At 39.5% G+C, this 20410-nt stretch overlaps 1 protein-coding gene across 1 annotated transcript; it reads right to left on the bottom strand.

Moving 5' to 3' along the window:
- Positions 1-88: 88 nt before the first annotated feature.
- On the bottom strand, positions 89-19922 carry enpep (glutamyl aminopeptidase). The gene is made up of 21 exons (XM_029494236.1): positions 19915-19922; positions 15358-15951; positions 14692-14833; positions 14137-14268; positions 13894-14014; positions 12882-13036; positions 11290-11403; positions 11079-11213; positions 10897-10962; positions 10744-10809; positions 9617-9777; positions 9235-9317; positions 8993-9129; positions 7951-8006; positions 7728-7878; positions 6792-6865; positions 6533-6637; positions 4707-4877; positions 1499-1639; positions 1127-1208; positions 89-336 (listed from the first exon to the last, which is right to left on the bottom strand). The coding sequence occupies exons 1-21, from the start codon at positions 19920-19922 to the stop codon at positions 190-192; spliced, it is 2841 nt and encodes a 946-aa protein (XP_029350096.1). The 3' UTR covers positions 89-189.
- Between the last annotated feature and the right edge of the window lie 488 nt (positions 19923-20410).

Genomic DNA, 20410 nt, shown 5'->3' on the forward strand with positions numbered 1-20410 from the left:
ATATATATATATATATATTATATCATATTTGGTGCTGACAAGCTGAAATATCATAATGTAATGTACCTATATTGTCATGAAACACACAATATGCTGCCAAGGAGAAAGAATGTGTAATCCATTCTGTACTGACTGGAAGGAGAGGCACTGTGATGCTGCATATCCTTAGCTTTGGTGGCAACTGCTGTTTTAGGCTACATTGGCTTCCAGCCAACTTTTAATCTCATCCTCGTTCTTCCTGATCCATTCTATGTTGTTCCTCACTGTCTCCAGTGCCTGCTGCCGTGGCATTTCCCCAGCACCGGCTTCTGGAGTCAGACTGAAGAAATGCTCCATCTACAAGAACAACAGGAAGACACATGTCACCTAAGCATGTGATTGAAATAGTGTCAACTACATGTTTACAACAATTGTTAAATCATTGTCCAACAAAAACCTTACATGGCTTTAACTACAGAAAGGAAATTGTTAATTCTGCTGCATCAGGAACAAGACAGCCCAAGCACTGCCACCAAAAAGAAATCTACCATCTTGGAAACATTCACAAACTGTATCCCATATGATAAAAAGGGAGCCCGGTAGAAAGCTGTCACAGATGCAGTTCGCACTGCATATTGCAAGAGATATGGTGCCGATATACAACTAACCCTAACCCTTTTGTTTGCACTTTATTTTATCAACCTCAACAAAAGGTCTTATAATTTTATGTTTTACTTATTTTTTTAAGTTAGTTTTAGAGTGCATTGTGTCATTTTGAAACTTGATAAAGCTTACTGAAAAATTACATTGTCACTGTTTACAATGGCAGGCAGGGTTTGCCATCTCTTTTTTTTTTTTTTTTTTTTTTTGTGGCTTGTTTATCTAACTTAAACCCCAGAAGGAAAATTGAAAGTTGTTTTGAACAGTTTCTTTGTCATCTGCAAATTGATTTTAGGTATGGAGTGAAAAAAGTCGATTTAAATCGTGAATTGGGATTTTTTGTGAAAAAAAACTGAGATTGTTTTTTTAGGCCATTTCGCTCAGCCCTAGCCATAGTTATAGGTAGATGAGGCGTCAACAGAGATGTTGATTAATTTCTCTGTACTGAGCCTCTTAACGAGCCAGAGAAAACGAAAGAGGAACTGACCTTCCACAGCTGGAGCTCGGTGTTGTAGGTGGTGGTGATTTGAGTGAGCAGACGACCCAGGTTCCTGTCATTGATGGTATATCTGCCAACAGATATCATTGTGATGTAAATGTCATAACCTAATCTATTCATTATATGCAGCTCATTTCTTTGCAAACTATAAGTCAGACTGAAAAATATGGATGGCATTGATAAATGTGATGCAGTGGAAAGCTTCAGTTTGAAGTATCTGACTGTCGCTGTCTGTCCGTCTTCCTCTGCCTGTCTGTGTCAATCACTCTTTCTGTCCTTCTCCATTTATTTCTGATTACTCTCTGTCTGTGTCAGTCTGTATTTCTTTCTCTTCCTGTCTGTCTCCAGTCTTGGGCTGACCTGTTGACCAGATAGTCCCAATTCAGTGTGGTCCAGTCCCAGGCCATGCTCTGTCCCAGAGGGTTGTAAGACACATAGCGTACCACAGTGAACAAGTCCTGACTTCTCACTACAGTTTCATTCTTGGTGGCCTCCAGGAGCCTGTGGGGCAAAACAAAGGTTTTCTCTATAAGCATTATCGTCTCAAGGTGAAGCTTTAGTCAAATTTAGTTATGACATCGGTGTGAAAGAAACAAGACAGAAATGTCCTCCTTGTCCAATGTCTTCAAATGAAACTGTTCATAAAATGCTCTTGACTCTCGACTCTCGACTCTTTTTTGCATGTTATGAGCTCCAGAGGTAAGTGGAGTCTAGAACATAGAAGTCTCTTAACTGACAACAAAGCTCCAATCTTTGGCTGAAGAGATAGATGCATGTCTGTTCATTCAGCCATATTATTCTCAAATCTATCAACTCAAAATTTCCCCAGAATTTCCCCTGCTCCACTTTGCTCAGCTTTTTCTCAAGGAGGTTAGTCATATCAACTTCTCATTTTAATTTTGTACCATCTTCTCCATATCTTGTCTTCCTATTTGACTCTAAAATCATAACCTGCTATCTGATGTGAAGGAATGGTAATTCACGTCAATAGTCTCCTACCTGAACCTGAATAAACCTGAAGTCATTGATGCATTATATTGAATTCTACATCACCCCTCCTTGGCAATACATGCAATTCTCACCTCTGAATCTCTCAGAGCTAGCTTCTATAGTTTCATCATCCACACCGCCAACCTGTCTATTAGACCCAGTACCAATTAGCCTCTTTGAAGAGATCTTTTATTTAATTGAGCCGTTCATTCTAGATTTGATTAATCTGACTTTATTTCTGGGTTATGTACCTCAGGCACTTAAGACCGCGGTCATCAAACCCCAGCTTAAAAAACCTAATCTTTATCCAGATGTTTTGGCAAACTATAGACCCATATCGAACCTTCCATTTATTTCTAAAATCATTGAGAAAGCTGTAGCAAAACAACTACACGACCACCTGGATGGGAACAGTTTGAACAGTTTCAATCAGGATTTAGAGCCCATCGTAGCACAGAAACAGCACTGGTTAAAGTCTCCAATGACATTCTAATGGCTTCAGACAATGGATCAGCCTCCATACTTCTCCTTCTAGATCTTAGTGCTGCATTCGACACCATAGATCATAATATTTTACTACAGAGACTGGAACATGAAATTGGAATTAAAGGAACTGCACTAAGGTGGTTCAAATCCTACTTATCAGATGGACATCAGTTTGTTCATGTGAACAACAGCTCCTCCTCATGTACTGTAGTCAGTCATGGAGTCCCGCAGGGTTCGGTACTTGGACCAATCCTCTTTACACTTTATCTGCTTCCTCTTGGCAACATTATCAGGAAACACAGCATCAACTTCCACTGCTATGCAGACGACACTCAGCTGTACGTATCAATGAAGCCAAATGAAGTCACTCAGATAGTCAGACTGCAGACATGTCTTGAAGACATAAAGGTCTGGATGACTGGAAATTTTTTACTTCTCAACTCCAACAAAACCTTATTATACTTGGCCCGAAGCACCTCAGAAAAATACTATCTAATCATCTCATCCGTCTGGACGGCATCAGTTTGGCTTCCAGCTCCACTGTAAGAAACCTTGGAGTAATTTTTGACCAGGACATGTCCTTTGTCCCTCATATAAAACAAGTTAGTCGGGCAGCTTTCTTCCACCTGAGAAACATTAGGAAAATCAGAACCATCCTTTCTCAGGATGATGCAGAAAAACTAGTCCATGCATTTGTAACTTCTAGGCTGGACTACTGTAACTCATTACTATCTGGATGTCCAAACAAATCTCTAAAAGGCCTTCAGTTAATTCAGAACGCTGCTGCACGAATATTAACAGGAACTAGGAAAAGAGATCACATCTCTCCTGTGTTAGCTGCTCTTCATTGGCTGCCAGTAAAATATAGAGTAGAATTCAAAATCCTACTGTTAACATATAAAGCTCTTAATGGCCAAGCTCCATCATATCTCAGAGAGCTCATAGTTCCTTACTGTCCTAGCAGGCCACTCCGCTCTCTAGATGGAGGTTTACTTGTGGTTCCTAGAGTCTCCAAGAGTAAATCTGGAGGCAGATCGTTCAGTTATCAGGCTCCTCTTCTATGGAACCAACTTCCAGTATCGATCCGGGGGGCGGACTCTTTAGCAATTTTCAAGACCAGGCTTAAAACTTTCCTGTATGACAGAGCTTATAGTTAAAAAGTCAAAGTCCTCTACTCTTTAGCTATGCTGCTATAGGCCTAGGCTGCTGGGGGAAGGACTGAGCTTCTCTCTTTCTTTCTCTGTCTCTCTCTCTCTCTGTCTGTCTCTCCCTGTCACCCTCTCTCCCCCTCTCCCTCTTTTTCTCTCCCTCCCTCTCACTCACTCTCCCTTCCTCCCCCCTTGCATGCACTGATAAGAACCATCCTTCTTAAAAAACACAGTTTCACCCAGTTCTAAGCATTTATATTGCATTTACTAACCATGTTCTGCCAAAGTCTCTGTCTCTCCCAGTTCCTCTTCTCTCTCTCCCTGTCCTCATCCTGCAGGTGGTGACTCATCGCCATCCCATGTCTTCATGAATTCTGTACTACAGCTCAACTCCATGAACTTCATGCAGCAACATGTTCCTGCCTATACCCTCCCCCCAATGCCTATCTCACTCCCTCTCTCTCTCTCTGGCCACCCCCCTTGAGCCTGGTTCTGCCCGAAGTTTCTGCCTCTTAAAGGAAGTTTTTCCTTGCCACTGTCGCCAAGTGCTTGCTCATCGGTGGATCTGTTGGTTCTCTTTCAATAATTTTATAAATAATTTGGTCTAGACCTGCTCTATATGTAAAGTGCCTTGATGTAACTTTGTTATTATTTGGCGCTATACAAATAAATCAGATTTGATTTGATTTAAATATTCAAATTACAAGATCTAGGCTCCATAATAGTAGCTCACAAATCAATGACTGACATCACAGGGTCAGGTGATGGAGCTAATCTTCTTTCTATTTGTGGTTGATCGGCCATCTCATGTTTTACGCCATAAAAACCATCTTGTGCAAAGGAAATTGGTCGCAGATATTGATGAGAGAAGTCAGTCTCTGTGCTGTATGCAATCTGAAAATTGCCATGGAGGGTTATGAGATCAGTCATGGTATTGAAATTACTTGTAAAGAAGGCTGACGTCCTCCACCGAAGCCAGTCCATACAAAAGTTTGTCTTTTTCCTGAGCCAAAGGTGAGTCTCTGTACCTCTGGAACATGATGTTCCACTTTTCCTCATTGCCAGAAATCTTCATGCCATACCGATAAACCAGTAGCCTGAGGTTCACAGCAATGCTGCAGATAAAAGTGTCAGGACAATTTCATACCAAACAATTTCATGTTGCCCAACATACAGTAAAGGTGACTGTGGGAAATGTCAGGATCACAAGAGCATTCATTTCTGTCAACACAGTCAGGTCCATAAATATTTCAATGTTGACACAGTTTTCAGCTTGATGCACCACCATGATGGATTTGAAATGAAACAATAAGGATGTGCTTTAAGTGCAGACTTTCAGCTTTGAGTGTATTTACACCAGAATCAGATGAACAGTGTAGTGATAACAACACATTTTATATGTGCTCTCCATCTTTCCAAGAGACCAAAGTAAACAGACAAGGTAATATATTCATAATTCAAATTGTCACTTTTAATACTTTGCAAATCTTTTGCAGTCAATGACAACCTGAAGTCTGGAACCTAAAAACATCTTTCGGTTTTCATCCTTCATATCATCTGTACTGCAGCCATCTTCAGTTATTGCTTGCTCTTGGGGCATTTTCCCTTTATGTTTGTCTTCAGCAAGTGAAATACATGCTAAATTGGTTTCAGGTCAGGTGGCCATTTCAGAACATTACACTTTTTTGGATTTAAAAAAACAACAACTCCTGGTTGCTTTTGTTGTATGTTTTGGGTCGCTGTCCATTTGTGTCATGAACCTTACGGTGGACCTTCTGTGTTCACTCTGGTGAAGTCTTCTCTTATTCGTTGACTTTGACATGGATTTGCCTACTTCTTGGAGAGCATTCTTGATCTGGCCAACTGTTGTAAAGGTTGGCCACCCCTAATGTTTTTTCTATCTCTCTGATGGGTTTGGTTTGATTTTTCAGCTGAATAATGGCTTGCTTCACCAGTGGTGACAGATCCTTGAAACAAACTCTAGACCTTTTATCTACTCCTGTCATGACCAAGAAGTTATATTAAATTAAGTTTAGTTTTTGTCCTGTGTCTATGTTGTCCCGTGATTTCCTGTTTTATTTTGACATCCTACTCTCCTCTCGTTTCAGGTAACTTGCCCTTCCTCCTGTGTTTCCCACTGGTCTGATTGTCTACCCTGCCTTGATTGTTTCCACCTGTTTCCCATTACCTTGTGTGTGTATATATAGTCTGTGTTTCGCTTTGTATTGTGAAGCTTGTGAACCAGTGCAAGTGCCCCCCTTCATGTCAAGTCAGGGTGTGCAAAGAAAAAATTTTTTTTGTGGATACATTGCTTTGCGTCGTGAGCTTGGGTTCAAGTCCTTGTTCAGTCGTGACAGCTCCTTGTGAATTAAATAAGGGAATAGCATGTCGGTCTATGGAAGAGCTGAGAAGACAATTGTCCAATTAGTTCTGGTTGCTTAAAGAGGAGGACAGATAAAATGTGTTGTAATTCCTACACTGTTCACCTGATTTGGATGTAAATACATACAAATTGAAAGTCTGTACTTAGAGCACCTCTTAATTGTTTTGATTCAGATCAATTGTGGTGGTGCACAGAGCCAAAATGCAAAAAGTTTTGTTAATGTCCAAATATTTATGGACCTGAAAGTATAGCTTAGTGTCCATTCTGTTGGTTATGCACATGAATGATAAAAATGCAATATTTCTAAGCTGTAGGTCTGTTAGTGTATCACGGGTTAATACTTAATTTTGTCTGTGGAGTTTAAAAAAGATAGAGGAATGATCTTGCCTGAGGCTTTCATTTATCCATTTATTGAAGATGACAGAGGCTTCTTTCAGAGCTTTCTCATCCCCCATCCGGCAAGACAGACTGAGCACAGTCTCCCTCAGTAACCTGCAGGGCATATCCGACCACCATCTTACTTCAGCTGATAGAGTAATGGATGATTTTGTCCCCGTTATCATGTTTACATACTGTACATTGTGGAGGAGATAGGGTGCTTGGGGTGAGCTTTGATTGTGTAATTCTGTAATGTTTCCAAATATACCTCTCTGTCTGGGTTCCCTCATCATTCCATCCAAGTTGTGTTGAAATTCTTTCAACATGATCACGGAAGAATTGCTAGAGAAAAAGAACAAGACCATGGTTTTTAAACACAGGGAAAGATAACATCATCGACCCACTTCAATTGCTTAAAGGAGAAACACATGAAACATTACACAGTAATATACCTGACAGTGGCTGACAGAGTTACTTGGTCAAATCATGATTATACCAGTAGTGTGAAAACTGAGATTCTGACTGGTTCCCTCACAGCTGGCTCTAACCATTTTGGTGCCATAGTGGAGACTATGGTTTGTCTCACTCTCACATACACGTGCACACAATTAATTTGCTTCTCACTAATGTGAACAGGCTGTTGGTGTCCCACTTAAACATCACAACTCTACAAAAATGTATTGAGCAGATGGTGTTGAATTTCCTGTTTAGCCATATTATATGTGGACTCCTGTTCTCATAATATCTTTTTGGCTGTAAAACTAAATAAAAGCCATTATGTGTCGAGCAGTATATGGGGGCATGCCAAACTTGTAGGTGGGCAGCAATAATGGATTAATTGTTGTCAAAGGGTCTTGGAAGTAAGGTTTGGAAGCCTTGGTAGTATTTCTTGTTAACTTTGAGACTTGAAACTCTGTAGAACATTTAGTTTATGTGGTTGGTGTGTGGTAAGGGGTAAGCTATTACACATAAAAAACTATTATACATTATGAGAGAGCGGAAACTCAGAAAAGCCCAATAGTTCCTTTATAAAATGAATTACAGAAATGTGTAACGCCTGGAAATGTCTGTAAATGTTCTCATTCACCCAGGTGATCATTATTCAAAGAAAATGGAAAAATGAAAAATGTCTATTTGAAAATGTTCCTCTTCTCTTCTGAAATTAAGTATCTGAAGCGCATGGACAGATCAGCTGCATGCTTACCTGGAACTTTTGGTAGAGTGGAGGGTTGTTCGACAGCATGTCTTGGACAAAGGCGGTAGAGGAGGCCACGCGGTTCCAGACAATGTATTCAGTCTCATTTGCCAGGTACATTGTGAGATTGAAAGCATTACCATAATCTATTATGTTAGCTCTGAAGAGTGAGATGAAGCTGTCAGTATATCACTGGAGATATGAATGTTCAGTTTTTTGAAGAAACGCTCACCTTGCTAGTGCAAAGACATCATCAAGGAAGCTTGCACGATCTGCGTTGTCAAACTCCTGTTCCAGACATTAAAATTTGTCAAATAATTGATTTGCATGACAGGGGCCCTGATATATGTGATAAATCAAGTGACGGCACCCAGGCTGTCTTTCGTTGTTGGTATAGCCATAGTGAAAAGGATTCTCCTGAGAGTGGAAGTTAGTTTTACTTCTTTGGTTTTTAAAAACTATATGGTTTCCTGTCAGTATCTTGAAGATGCGCAGTATACTCTGTTCAACCAAATAAAATTTCTCTGTGACCCAAAATGCCCTGTTTTCTTTAGACATATGTGGCTCTTGACTGACCTTTTCAACTGATTACCCTAGTCTGTGAAGGCCTGATTTGTGAAGATCCTGTGGAGGTAACCAGGAAGTGGCATTTGGCACCAGAGGTCATAAACATGACCCCAGGACAGGAAAGCTCATCTGACCCCCCCAGGGAAATGATGGACGAAGGACTATCGATACCATTTGTTCTCCCAAACTTGAGGGAAAGAACTCATCTGACTAGTTAGATACGTTTCTGACTTGTTGCTTGCTTGTGATTGTTTTATGTTGTAATCTGTGTTATGTTTTGTTTAATGTTTGTTTGTATTAAATCTTTCAAGCTTGGCCATGTTGAGAATGTTCATTCTTTTGCCTGGGAAATAGAAATTTGTCACAGCACTCTAAATTATTATGAGGAAAAGTGTACTACTGCTAAAATAATACTATTTGAAATTTTATAAGATATTGTTACAAAACATTAAAAGTCCACAGATAAAAAATGCAATTTATTTAATCTCTTTCTCTTTCTCAAAATCTCAAAATTCTGACTTTTTCCCCAGAATTCTGAAATTAAAGTCAGAATTTTCAGAATTATAATCCTCTAACATAAAAGTCTGTACATATAGAAAGATCGAGATTCTTGTGATTAATCAATTTCCCGTGGAATTGTTTACAATTTCTTCTGAAAACCTATTTGTGTAACACTGGAACTGGCACATTTGCAAGAAAACTTTTACCGTGTGGTTGTTCTGAAGCTGCTGATTAATGTTGATCCACATGAGGTTGTCATAGTTGACCCTGTAGAATCCGATTTGACCATTGTTGACCTTCAGCAGACCATCCTCTGATGGAGAATAGCCACTGATGATGTGTTCTGAAAATCAACAGTCATTAATGTCTGTGTGTGTTCGTGTATATGAAAATGGACATTTACTCCTACCACATCTCATCTTTAAAAGCTGAGAGCTGATTGATGTACCTGTGCTGCTCTTGTTAAACATAGTCAATATATTTTTGTCACTTTTCACAGAGTGCCATTTCACTGGGATTGTCCACTTGTACCTGCAAAAGAAACTTATTTTGAAACTTTATAGAATGACATTAAAATATATTTTCGTTTGAATTGTTAAAGTTTCAGTTTTCCTTCTCAACTAACTCTGCTTTGTAGGACCTTGCACTTAAACTGATAAATCCTACATCATGTGTACCAGGGCCTAACTGTAACTATGGCAATGACATTCACATTGCCCTCCATTAAATAATATAACTACATGCCAAGATAGATACCACATGTGGACAGTGGAGATTATGGTTGTCAATATTGACATAATCTACTTTTAACAGATTCATTCATCCCTTACTGAAGAGGTGAAGGGGGCTGGCTGGCGTCAGCATTAGGATCCAGGAGAAAACGTTTCTGTTTCAGTTTGGCCTTTGTCTCTGAGACAGACAGCTCTACCACAGGATAACCCATCTGATTAGTCCATGTGTCCATCACCTCTGCAACTGGCAACCCACTCACCTGAGAACACAAAAAGTCACTGTCAAATCTGGAACATTAAATAATGAAAATGTGCTTGTGATACGGTGACCAGACGTCCCCAAATTTCGGAGGCAGGTTGCCCAAATCATGGACTGGTTAAAGCTGGCCCAATTTGAATGGATGAGAAAAAAGGTTGTGTGCAGACTCAAACTCTAGTTATTAAGGCAGCCAGTTAAACTAATGTGCTGATGTTACTATCAGAAAGCATGTGCAGCACTCAGAAATAGAATATGTGGTAGAATTGTTTACTGTTGGTAAACAGAAAGCGTTTCATTGTTTGCAACAGAATTGCCCTTAAACACTGGTTGTTCTTGATTCATCGCTAGTTTTGATTGTTATGGCGATAATGTTAAATGCTGAAGACATGACAGAATAAAGAGTTCTAGCAAGCCTCAACAGAGTAGACCATCTCTAATTTTACTGCAGTAACATTTTATTGATGTTGTTTAGCCTTGCTGTTGCTGGCACTTGGGTAAATCATTTTATGAAAAGAATATTCCTGCAGTAGAAAGTGGCACGTGGTCTGAAAGATTTAGGAACCTTTTGGAACTCTTACTTGGGTTGAGAAGTTTTGAAACTTCTTCTTGGCTATTCATTTTTAATACACTTTGTCAAAATGCAGGTGCATGTATGGCCCCTGTTATTTATAACATTTGATTTTTGACCAATGTGCTGAAATTGGTCAAATTTCCCAGATTTTAATTTCAGGGTTGGAGTCAAGGCAGGTTAGCCAGCTAGTTTTGTCTAAATTGATCACCTCTCTAGATCACTGATTCATATTTTTTGTCATATACATAGTGATATAGAAATACTTTGAGTGAAGGAGGGGTTGTGTGTTGGAAAAATTTTAATGGCACAGTGATTGCATGAGACATTGGGTTCTTTAATATCTGAAATTATAATGAAACTGAGAATAAAAATGATCAAGTTCAAGGTCAAACTTACATTTGAAAGTGAGTCCCAAAAGTTGGCTGTTTTGGCATTCATGAAGTAGTAGTCTTTCAAATATTTCTATTAGAGGAAATAACAATAATAAAAAAAGGCTCTTTTGGAGGTTAGTTGATAATAATCTATGATGGCGGCAGCTGTCATACTTACTCTACAGCCATCTCTGAACACATCTTTACCCATCCAGTCCTCAAGCATCCGGAGGATTGATGCTCCCTGGAAAGAATTGGGTTATTTCTGTGATAATTCTTTTGTGTTTCATTTGTGATTTAACTGATACATCAAGGTTTCCATGGGAATTCAGGTTCCTACTTTTTGCACAGAGGTCATACCTTGCTGTATGAGATGGCATCAAACACAGAGGTAATTTCTGCAGGGGTTGACACATTCACAATGATTGGGTGGGATGAAAGGAGGGCATCATCCACCATCACAGGAAGCACATCATTGATTACCATAATGTCTCGCTGCAGCCAATGAGAGGACAAGTTAAAGAGTGAGCCACACAAAATGATTAGTTGACTGTCAGTGGGACTGACTCACCATTCCCCATGTAGGTTCGGCTATCTCCACTCCCACATATTCAAAGAAACTGGCAAAGCCTTCATTAAGCCAGAGGTCATCCCACCAGTCCATTGTCACTATGTTCCCAAACCACTGGAAAACATATCATACATTAACCTTGAAGGTCTAAACTGAGGAAATCACATGACAAATTTGTTAATTCGACATGGTGGTGCAGTAATTAGAATTGCTCAGCAAGAAGGTTCTGTGTTCCCCCCATGCATCTCTCTCTCTCTCTCTCTCTTGCTCTCTCTCTCCCATTCACCCTCTCTCACTCTCTCTCTCCCTGACTCAACCCAGCCGGTCGAGGCAGATGGCCGCCCCCCAAACCTGGTTCTGCCCGAGGTTTCTGCCTCTGAAAGGAAGTTTTTCCTTGCCACTGTCGCCAAGTGCTTGCTTACTGGGGGATCTGCTGGGTCTCTTTAAATAATTCTGTAAAGAGTTTGGTCTAGACCTGCTCTATATGTAAAGTGCTTTGATGTAACTTTGTTATGATTGACACTGTGAGGGTGAATGGTTGCTTTTCTGTCAGCTTTGTGATACAATAGCTATTTGTCCAGATGTCAGATTACAGATACATCCCTATTTCTGATAGTGGTTGTTTTTTGTGTGTGACCTCAGTTTAGTTTTTTACCTCACCTCAGCTCCTCTGAAATCATTTGGTTTGATTGTGTTGATTACCTGCGACCTTGTTCATCCCTTTTGCTAAATACAATGCATCTGGAAAATATTCATACCACTTCACTTTTTCCACATTCTGTTACGTTACAGCCTTTTTCCAAAATGGATTAAATTCCTTTTTTCCCTCAAAAATTCTACACAAAATACCCCATAATGACAAAGTGAAAAAACCTTTTTAGACATGATGTGTTTTCTGCTGCAGTGTTTTGAGTGCTCACTATAAATTAAAGGGCAACAGAATAAACAACCAAAAGGAATTTGAATTTGGGGACTTGGTCAAACAATTTTTTTCAGTTTTGTTTTTACACCATCACATTCAAAATGACCTTGATCCTTCACTGCTGTAACTTTGGACAATCCATAAAAATTATTGACTGCTTCATGACATTTTATCTCTTATCACAGTGGGATAGGTAGCATGTTACTCCATCATGCATCATAAAGAGTTTGAAGCACATAAAGCGTTTTAAACATTTATTGCTCTGAACTCTAAACCTTCTGTCAACATGCTGATACGAGTATTGTCTATTGGGCTGACTATCTGGGCTAGTTTGACAGTTTTTTTTCTTCATTAATATGGCATTTCAGGGAATGTCATCCCCTCTGAACTTGTACATTGCTTTCAGTGTTGTGAATGATCTGTGAATGAATAGATTACCAAATTGGAAAAGTCTCTTGGTCAGCAAACCCTCACAGACTCAATGGACTATGATGAAAAATGCCATGGACCTTTTTTGTCCCTGTCCTGCTCTGATTGGTCTATTCAGCTGTCACAACATTTTTTCAGCTGCACATTTTTATGATACAAATATCCTATTCTACCACATCCCAAAGGCATTCCACTGGATTCAAGTGGTTCAGTACATACAATACAATATACAGAGTGGTACCTGGTGAACCAGCTCATGGGCAATAACACTGGCCACTCTCTGCTTGTTGGAGGAGGAAGACTGGCTCTCATCAAACAGCAGGTTTGTTTCTCTGTAGGTGACTAGGCCCCAGTTCTCCATAGCACCAGTCCCAAAGTCAGGGATAGCAATTTGATCTGTATCAAGAAAACACAGAGGTTCCAAAGAAGTAAGACCTTGTCATGTGTTTTATGGAATCTACTTTTATCTGATAGTAAGATGATAACTTGACAAATACCAGAACTATAACTAACAAGATCTGGAAGACCATTCTCTATTCACTTAGAATGTAGATTTTAAATCTGATCTATTCTCCAGCACGTATATTGGTTGGTTTCAACTAGTACACAAGAAATGTAAGATCTACTGAGAAGATTGCCATTAACTTTGTTGATCAACAGACCCATGAGTGTGTACAGAAATTGAATTTCTCATTCATAGATTATGTTTATGACTTCCCGTTGTTAAACTGTAAGGTTCTGATTGGTCATCTGTTTTCAGTGGAATGTGCTTCAAAATGCTTTTTCTTTCGTAAGGAAATTTATTGATGAATATAACAGTATTTCCTCACTTGGTATATAAGTCCTGCATAACTTTAGTGCTGTGAGAAATTATTTAAAAAAGCACCTGGCATGGCTTCATACAAACAAACAAACAAACAAACAAAAAAAAAAAACTGTGATTCCATCACTGTCCAACAGCTTTATATCTCTGTCTGATTTATATTGGACTGATTTAAATCAGTTGAACAAGCAATCTTAATATTATAATGTTAATATTTCTTTATTCATTTTCAAGGATTTTTATCACTACAGATTGATATTAGGATATGTCTGATATCCATATTTACCATTGGAAGTAAACACTGAGGGCCATAGCTGGAGCAGTTAGGCTTTTATTGTGACTAGGGAAACACTGTGACCCCAGTATCTCACTGTGATCAATGCAGTGAAGCACAGATATAAATGTAAATGACTGAAAGAGTTTAACATACCCAGTTTTGAGATGGAATAGCTCATATTGAAGTACTCCTCAAAGTAATCGAAGATGACCTTGGTAGTATCAGCTGCATATGTTGTAGTGTTCAGTTGACTTTGCTGAGCATAGATCCTCAGCTGTGACAAAAGGGGGAAGGAGGGAGACAAAAACACAGGTATGAGTGTATATTGGGATCTGTCTGAGATCTAGCATAGTGTACAGTGGTGCCATTGATAGGTAAACATGAAGGTAAACTTACAGGAATTCCTCGAGCAGATTTTCTTTCGACGTGGCGAAATTGGTGCACAGCAAAGCACACTAGATATGTGCTCATTGGGACAGACTTCTTGAACGAGGTCTTCATCTTATTTCTAGTCAGCTGATGGGTGTCCTGATGGGTAGAGCAAAATGGTAAGTCACTGTAGGTGCATGGGCATATGCATGTGGCGGGTGGACAACCTCCTACATGCTCCTTTTTCTTCCCATGGTGCAATAAAAAAAAAATAATAATAATTTTCATGGCAGATATTTTTACAAAGGTCCCAAATGGTCTGGCAGGAGACCATCTTGTACATGCACAGGCTAAAGGTTAAAGGTTGTCAAAATGTCTTCAACCTCACATAATGATGTTGCACACTGAAAACATGAAGAAAGCCCAAACAGCTTTATTGTTTGTTGTTATACTGTTATAATGTAATAAATATTGTGTCTACATAAGATGCATTTTACGTATAATTACATATTCATGAATATACTTCACTTTCACAGGACAGAGGGATTGGAGAAGCAAGATTGAGGCTGTCTTGAGTCATACCTCGAGGGGCATGTTAGACAGAGCTTCATAGTTTTCATCATGGATGATGGTGACTTTGAATGTGGCCTTCTTGTTGGGCTCATCAAAGCATGGAAATGACTTGCGGGCATCTGTTGGCTGATGATCAGTTGCAGCTATTTTTCTGGAGATCATATAAAAAGCAAACAGTGATTGTAGGACATTTTTTACACCAGGTGCTTTATCTTTTATCATTTTGGTCAATAAGCAATGACCAGACAATATTGACTGTTACAAAGTGAGTGGTATGTGTTGTGTGTTGTGTTGTGTGGTGAAATTTTAACACTTCATCTCAAATGTTGGTATCTATTTGGAGTTTAAATTTGAAGTTAAAAGTTCATTATGGCAAATTCTCATTAAAGCATTAATAGGATAATCCAGGTCTCTTCTGTCCTTACTGGACATAAAAACTGAAGTGATCATAAATCTGTTAGCTTGAACTGATTCATCTGTAAACATTGGCCACTTTGAGCGTTAACCTGCTCTATACATGTGAACCAGAGCTCTGGATGTGAACCTGGTCTCTAGGTATGAATTCTGGCTGTGCAACTGTGCATTTATATTCTATCCTGTGGAAATACTCCTGGTGCCTAGATGTGAAGTTGGAATAAATAGTTTTCAATGTGTATTTCTGACCAAAGCACTCACTTGGTGAGCTTTCCCTCCTTGTAGATCACCCTGTAGAATCCCACCACCGAACCGTTGAGCCAGCCCTTAAAGTCCAGACTGAGCACATACACCATCCCAGTGCCGGTGGCAGGCAATTCCTCTGCAGCCTCCACCACCACATACTCCTGGGGTTTGTATTCAAAGCATCGCTTCAGTGGGATCTCCTTTTGGTGCCCCTGGTTATCCAACATGCTCAGCCTGGGCATTTTACTGACAAACGTTTCCCTGATGTGGAGCCACAGATGGTGTGTTGGCTTGGTGACCTCTACATGGATGTCCACTGTGCCTGTGTAAGTGTCCTCAACCATGTCTGGCTCCAGCAACAGGTCATAGTGGACTGGTTTCACATAGCTGGGCAGGAGAAAATTCCTCCAGTCCCCACTGGAGTCAGTGGAAGGTGTACAAGGGCCTTCGTCAGGTGGAGGTGGCTGGGGAGGTGCTGTGGTTGTGTCTGATCTAGTAAGGCCTACCCCAAGACCCACCGCCAAAGAGCACACCACCACTGTCACACATATGATGACAACATGCTTACCGTGGATGCAGTAATGCTTCTTCTTGTCCATGCTGTCAACCCTAGTGACCGGAGAAAGTCCAACTTTGTCTCACTAAAATGCAACTTTATTAAAGGAAAAGGTCCTGAAACTGACCTGACATCAGACACTCACAGTATTTATGTTGGTGGGGTCAACTGAATCAAAGCCTGCCCTAATGGGGTGGAGATCACTGTGAAGAATCTTATTGATTGAGCCAGAGATTTATTCTGTCCTCAGAGTTGTAAACACGCCTCCTCTTGTTAAACGTTTACTGTATGTCTGTAATCAACACTTTTAAGGTCAAACTGTGTGTGTGTTTCAGAACAACTCCATGTTATTCTTGCTCTCTGGTTCACTTAGTTAGGAGGTTACATATTGTATTTACATAGACTCCAATGTAAATGGAGCTGAATGCAGGAGAAAATAAATAAAGTAAATAAAGGAGAAAATAAAAGAGATTTCATTTATACTGAAGACATTTGGAAACTGTGAATATTCACATTTCATCTGTATAAAAGATGAACAACCATGTTAACAAATAAGTAGTTCTTCATTTAAGACTGTTTATATAAAACAAAAAATCTATAAGCCAACTTTTAACTTATTTCAGAAAAAAACATCTCATCATAGATTAATGGAGGTAGTTAGTTACATGGATCTCACATTTGCTGGTTGGTCACCCAAAAGAATTTTAAATTCTGGACAATCAGATTCCTGCCCAGTTTGGGGTCTATAATGACAGTTTCTTTCTACAAAAAAAAAAAAAAAAAAAGAAAAGAAAAAGTTACCTGGTAGCAAGAAAAGGAGCCATCGGATTGTTACATTATCCAGGAAAATGCACTATTTATATGTCAGCAAAGCCTGGCTTCTCTTTAAATTATTAATCAAGGGTGTAGAACCATTAGCTTCCACTTGACAAATGAACAGGAAATAACAATATACACCATAACAGAAACTAGCTACACATGTGAATTATCTGTTTCCCATGTATGTTGAAAGTTGGGAGAGGTGTTACTTATGCAATTTTTTTAGGCAGTTCCTCTTAAAGTACTTATATTTGACGTGTAAGATGAAGTCAATATTCACGGCTCAAAAAAAAAAAAACCATGTTGAAAACACTATGGATAAATTTCTACCGAACAGATCTTGTGTATTCCTCTGCGACTCCTCAGTGTAAGTCTGATGCCTGATATCCCACTTTATCAAATAAGTTACCTTCTTTTTCTTTTCTTTGTGGCAGCTTGAAGCTTGAAGTTTATGCTTATTAACCTCTAATGGAAGATTTAATAAACCCACTAATTAAAAAGGGTCAGCAACATCATGTTTTCATTTGCCTTTACAGTCTCAAGTAATATACACCTAGATCAAACTGACCACATCACACAGCACCTGAATCAAACCATTTGTAAGATCCTGACCCTGAGTTTCTTCCTCATGCTGTAGTTTTTATTGTTATTTCAGGTTTCATAGAGATAAGACTCATAAAGTTAAGGTTCTCTTATCTTTGAACTCAGAATTATCTGCATAAGACACAATCCTCATGGTCTTTTGTAGATATATCTGTTTTCAGAAAACAAAGCCAGTCAGAGCTTCCCCATGCTCAAATGTCTGAACTTGACATCTTTGGTCAAGTTCCACCTGTTAAAAGCAGCCACACATGTTGTAGAGGTTAAAAACCTTCATTATAGAAAGGGGCAGAACCCCTGACATAACTCTGTTGAAACTTACTGAAGACTGATGACCTTTAAGGAGCTATACATATTTGACATCTGGAGAGGGTTTTCTTGCCTTCTCCCCTCTGCTGACTTGACTTGATTAAGAATGTTTGATAATGTAAATATGTCTTCATCAGTTCTGAATGTAAGTAAACTCACCATATTCTGGAATACCAATAAACTGCCACCACTTTTAACAAGGACCTTTATATAGCAGACCTGCTATATATTGTGGCTTTATATAGCAGACCTGCTATATAAAGTCAAGCCCGAAATTATTCATACCCCGAGCACATTTTGACCTAAAGTTACTATTATTCAACCAGAAAGTTTTTTCTTGATTAAAAATGAAAAGGCATCTCCCCGAAGAAAATAAGACAATGCACAAGAGGCATCATTGTGGGAAAAAAATTCACAGCTATTATTTACATTTTAACAAAAAAGTGGCATGTCCAAAATTATTCATACCCTTGCAAATTGTCACAGTCTATGGGGAAATCCTAAGTTCTACACCATTCCAAATAGTCCAAGCTGTTCTAAAGCATCCTAATGCTTAATAATTACCTAATAATTACCCTGATTCATTGGAAACAGCTGTTTTAATCAACTCAACAAGTGAAAAAGAGCAGCTCCCTGCAGTTGGTTTGTGGACAGCCATGGCTAAGACAAAGGAGCTCACTGAGGACCTATGGCTGCGCATTGTGGCTGCTCACAAGTCAGGAAAGGGCTATAAGGCCATATGTAAGTGTTTTCAAGTTCCTGTGGCTACAGTGCGAAGTGTTATTAAAAAATACAAGACATTCCACACTGTGGAAAATCTCTGCGGATGAAAAAAGAGCAGCCCTGGCACCCAGATGTCTTCTACTTATTGTTTTGACTTGTTAAAACAAAGAATTGTTAGCTTGTCAATTTCAATGCCATAAGTTAGAACAACATCAAGGATATGATTGTAAAAGTGAGTGGGTTCATTCACATGCTGGGAAAAGCCAATTGAGTCTAGTAGGGAAAGAAACCCAGAACTAAGGCTGTCGCTTTCTACATCAACATGTATATTGAAATCTCCCAGAATAATGATTTTATCTGTACTAAGTACTAACTCTGATATAAACTCAGAAAACTCTGATAGGAATTAGGTACCAGAGCAGGTCCTGATGACCTGACTCTCATATTGACGCATGAACAGAGACAAGGTCTCTGAACCTTGCCTTTCTCGCACAAAAACTTCCATAGCAGCAGCGGAATGCTCTGTTTATGTTGATGTTGTTGTTCTTGTTTTTGTACCACCCCCACAGTCTTCCCTATCCTGTTTCTGTTCTCTCTTTCCATCCACTCCTGAGCCTCAGTCCAGTAGCTTTGCCATTAAACGAATGGCTTTGCCAAAAAAGTTAAATGCAGAAGATGACAGAAGGAGGATGTCAGACTACTTCATCGCAGAGTACAACTTTTTCAGCATAACAAAGCACCAGGAACATTCATACTGCTTGCCCCAGCTGACGAACAGAACAGGTTAAAAAAAAAGAAGATTTTTTTGTGGTGCATGAACTGTATTCAAGGTGTTATCATTCTGATTATTGCAATAATAATATTAATGCATTTTATTTATAAAGCGCTGTTCAGGGTACACAAAGTTGCTTTACAGCCAGTTAAGGACTGGCACTGGGAACCATGAAGGCACCTTTGCTGGTCTTTCACACCTATAACCCTAACCCTAACCCTTGTCTTAGATTAACTTCTCAGAGAGAAGAGAGAGCAGTCCTGTGACTGCATTGACTCTCTGAGTTCAGGGTCTAGAACAAGTTAGAACATAAGAACATTCAGCATAACAAAGCACCAGGAACATTCATACTGCTTGCCCCAGCTGACGAACAGAACAGGTAAAAAAAAAGACGATTTTTTTGTGGTGCATGAACTGTATTCAAGGTGTTATCATTCTGATTATTGCAATAATAATATTAATGCATTTTATTTATAAAGCGCTGTTCAGGGTACACAAAGTTGCTTTACAGGCAGTTAAGGACTGGCACTGGGAACCATGAAGGCACCTTTGCTGGTCTTTCACACCTATAACCCTAACCCTAACCCTTGTCTTAGATTAACTTCTCAGAGAGAAGAGAGAGCAGTCCTGTGACTGCATTGACTCAGGGTGAGTTCAGGGTCTCTTGTGCTTCCATAAACTGGGTAGTGGCTGGGGGGGCCTAGGGGCCTGGGGCCTCACTCCAACTCTTGGCACCGGTGATAGCCTCACTCATATTTAGGAAGTGTCCACATGCATGTATGGCTTCACTTACCAGCTCATGTCGGGTCAAATCACAAAGAATAGATGAACCTGGCGACAAATGTTCCTCTGTTGAGACATTTTGTCTCATCTGGACTCCCAACAGGAAAAGCACAGCAACCTTCACTCCATTATATTCTACCAGCACCACCAGTGTCTGTCCTTTGTTTTCCAAAAGGCAAAGACTCACTATTGTGTAGTACTGCCTTCCCTGCCTTAAAAAGGTTATTTCATTCAATACAGATCAAACTAGCCTCCAGGGAGGTGGAGGTGATGGCCACAGACACACACTGAAATTATAGAAATGTTTAGCTCCAAAAGAAAAAGGCCTCAGACACTACTTTTTCCACACCTAAAATGCTGCCCTTTCATCCTTTCCAAAGACACTAAACCAACCACATTTGGCCCCATGCAAATCCTGGATGACTTAGAATCTACACACACATCTTCTAGCTGGCTGCATGGTTCTGAAGCCTGTGGACCCACCTGTTGCTTGACAAATAGAGATA

The sequence above is a fragment of the Echeneis naucrates genome, chromosome 22 (genome assembly GCF_900963305.1).
Source record: "Echeneis naucrates chromosome 22, fEcheNa1.1, whole genome shotgun sequence".
NCBI classification, from domain to species: Eukaryota; Metazoa; Chordata; class Actinopteri; order Carangiformes; family Echeneidae; genus Echeneis; species Echeneis naucrates.

Bases quoted from the DNA above. Each gene is read 5' to 3' on its own strand.
- enpep (XM_029494236.1), bottom strand. The intron at 14,015-14,136 runs GTAAGTTTACCT...CTTTTGTCACAG, and splicing joins AATCTGCTCGAGGAATTCCT to CTGAGGATCTATGCTCAGCA. The intron at 13,037-13,893 runs GTATGTTAAACT...TTCTTGATACAG, and splicing joins CTATTCCATCTCAAAACTGG to ATCAAATTGCTATCCCTGAC.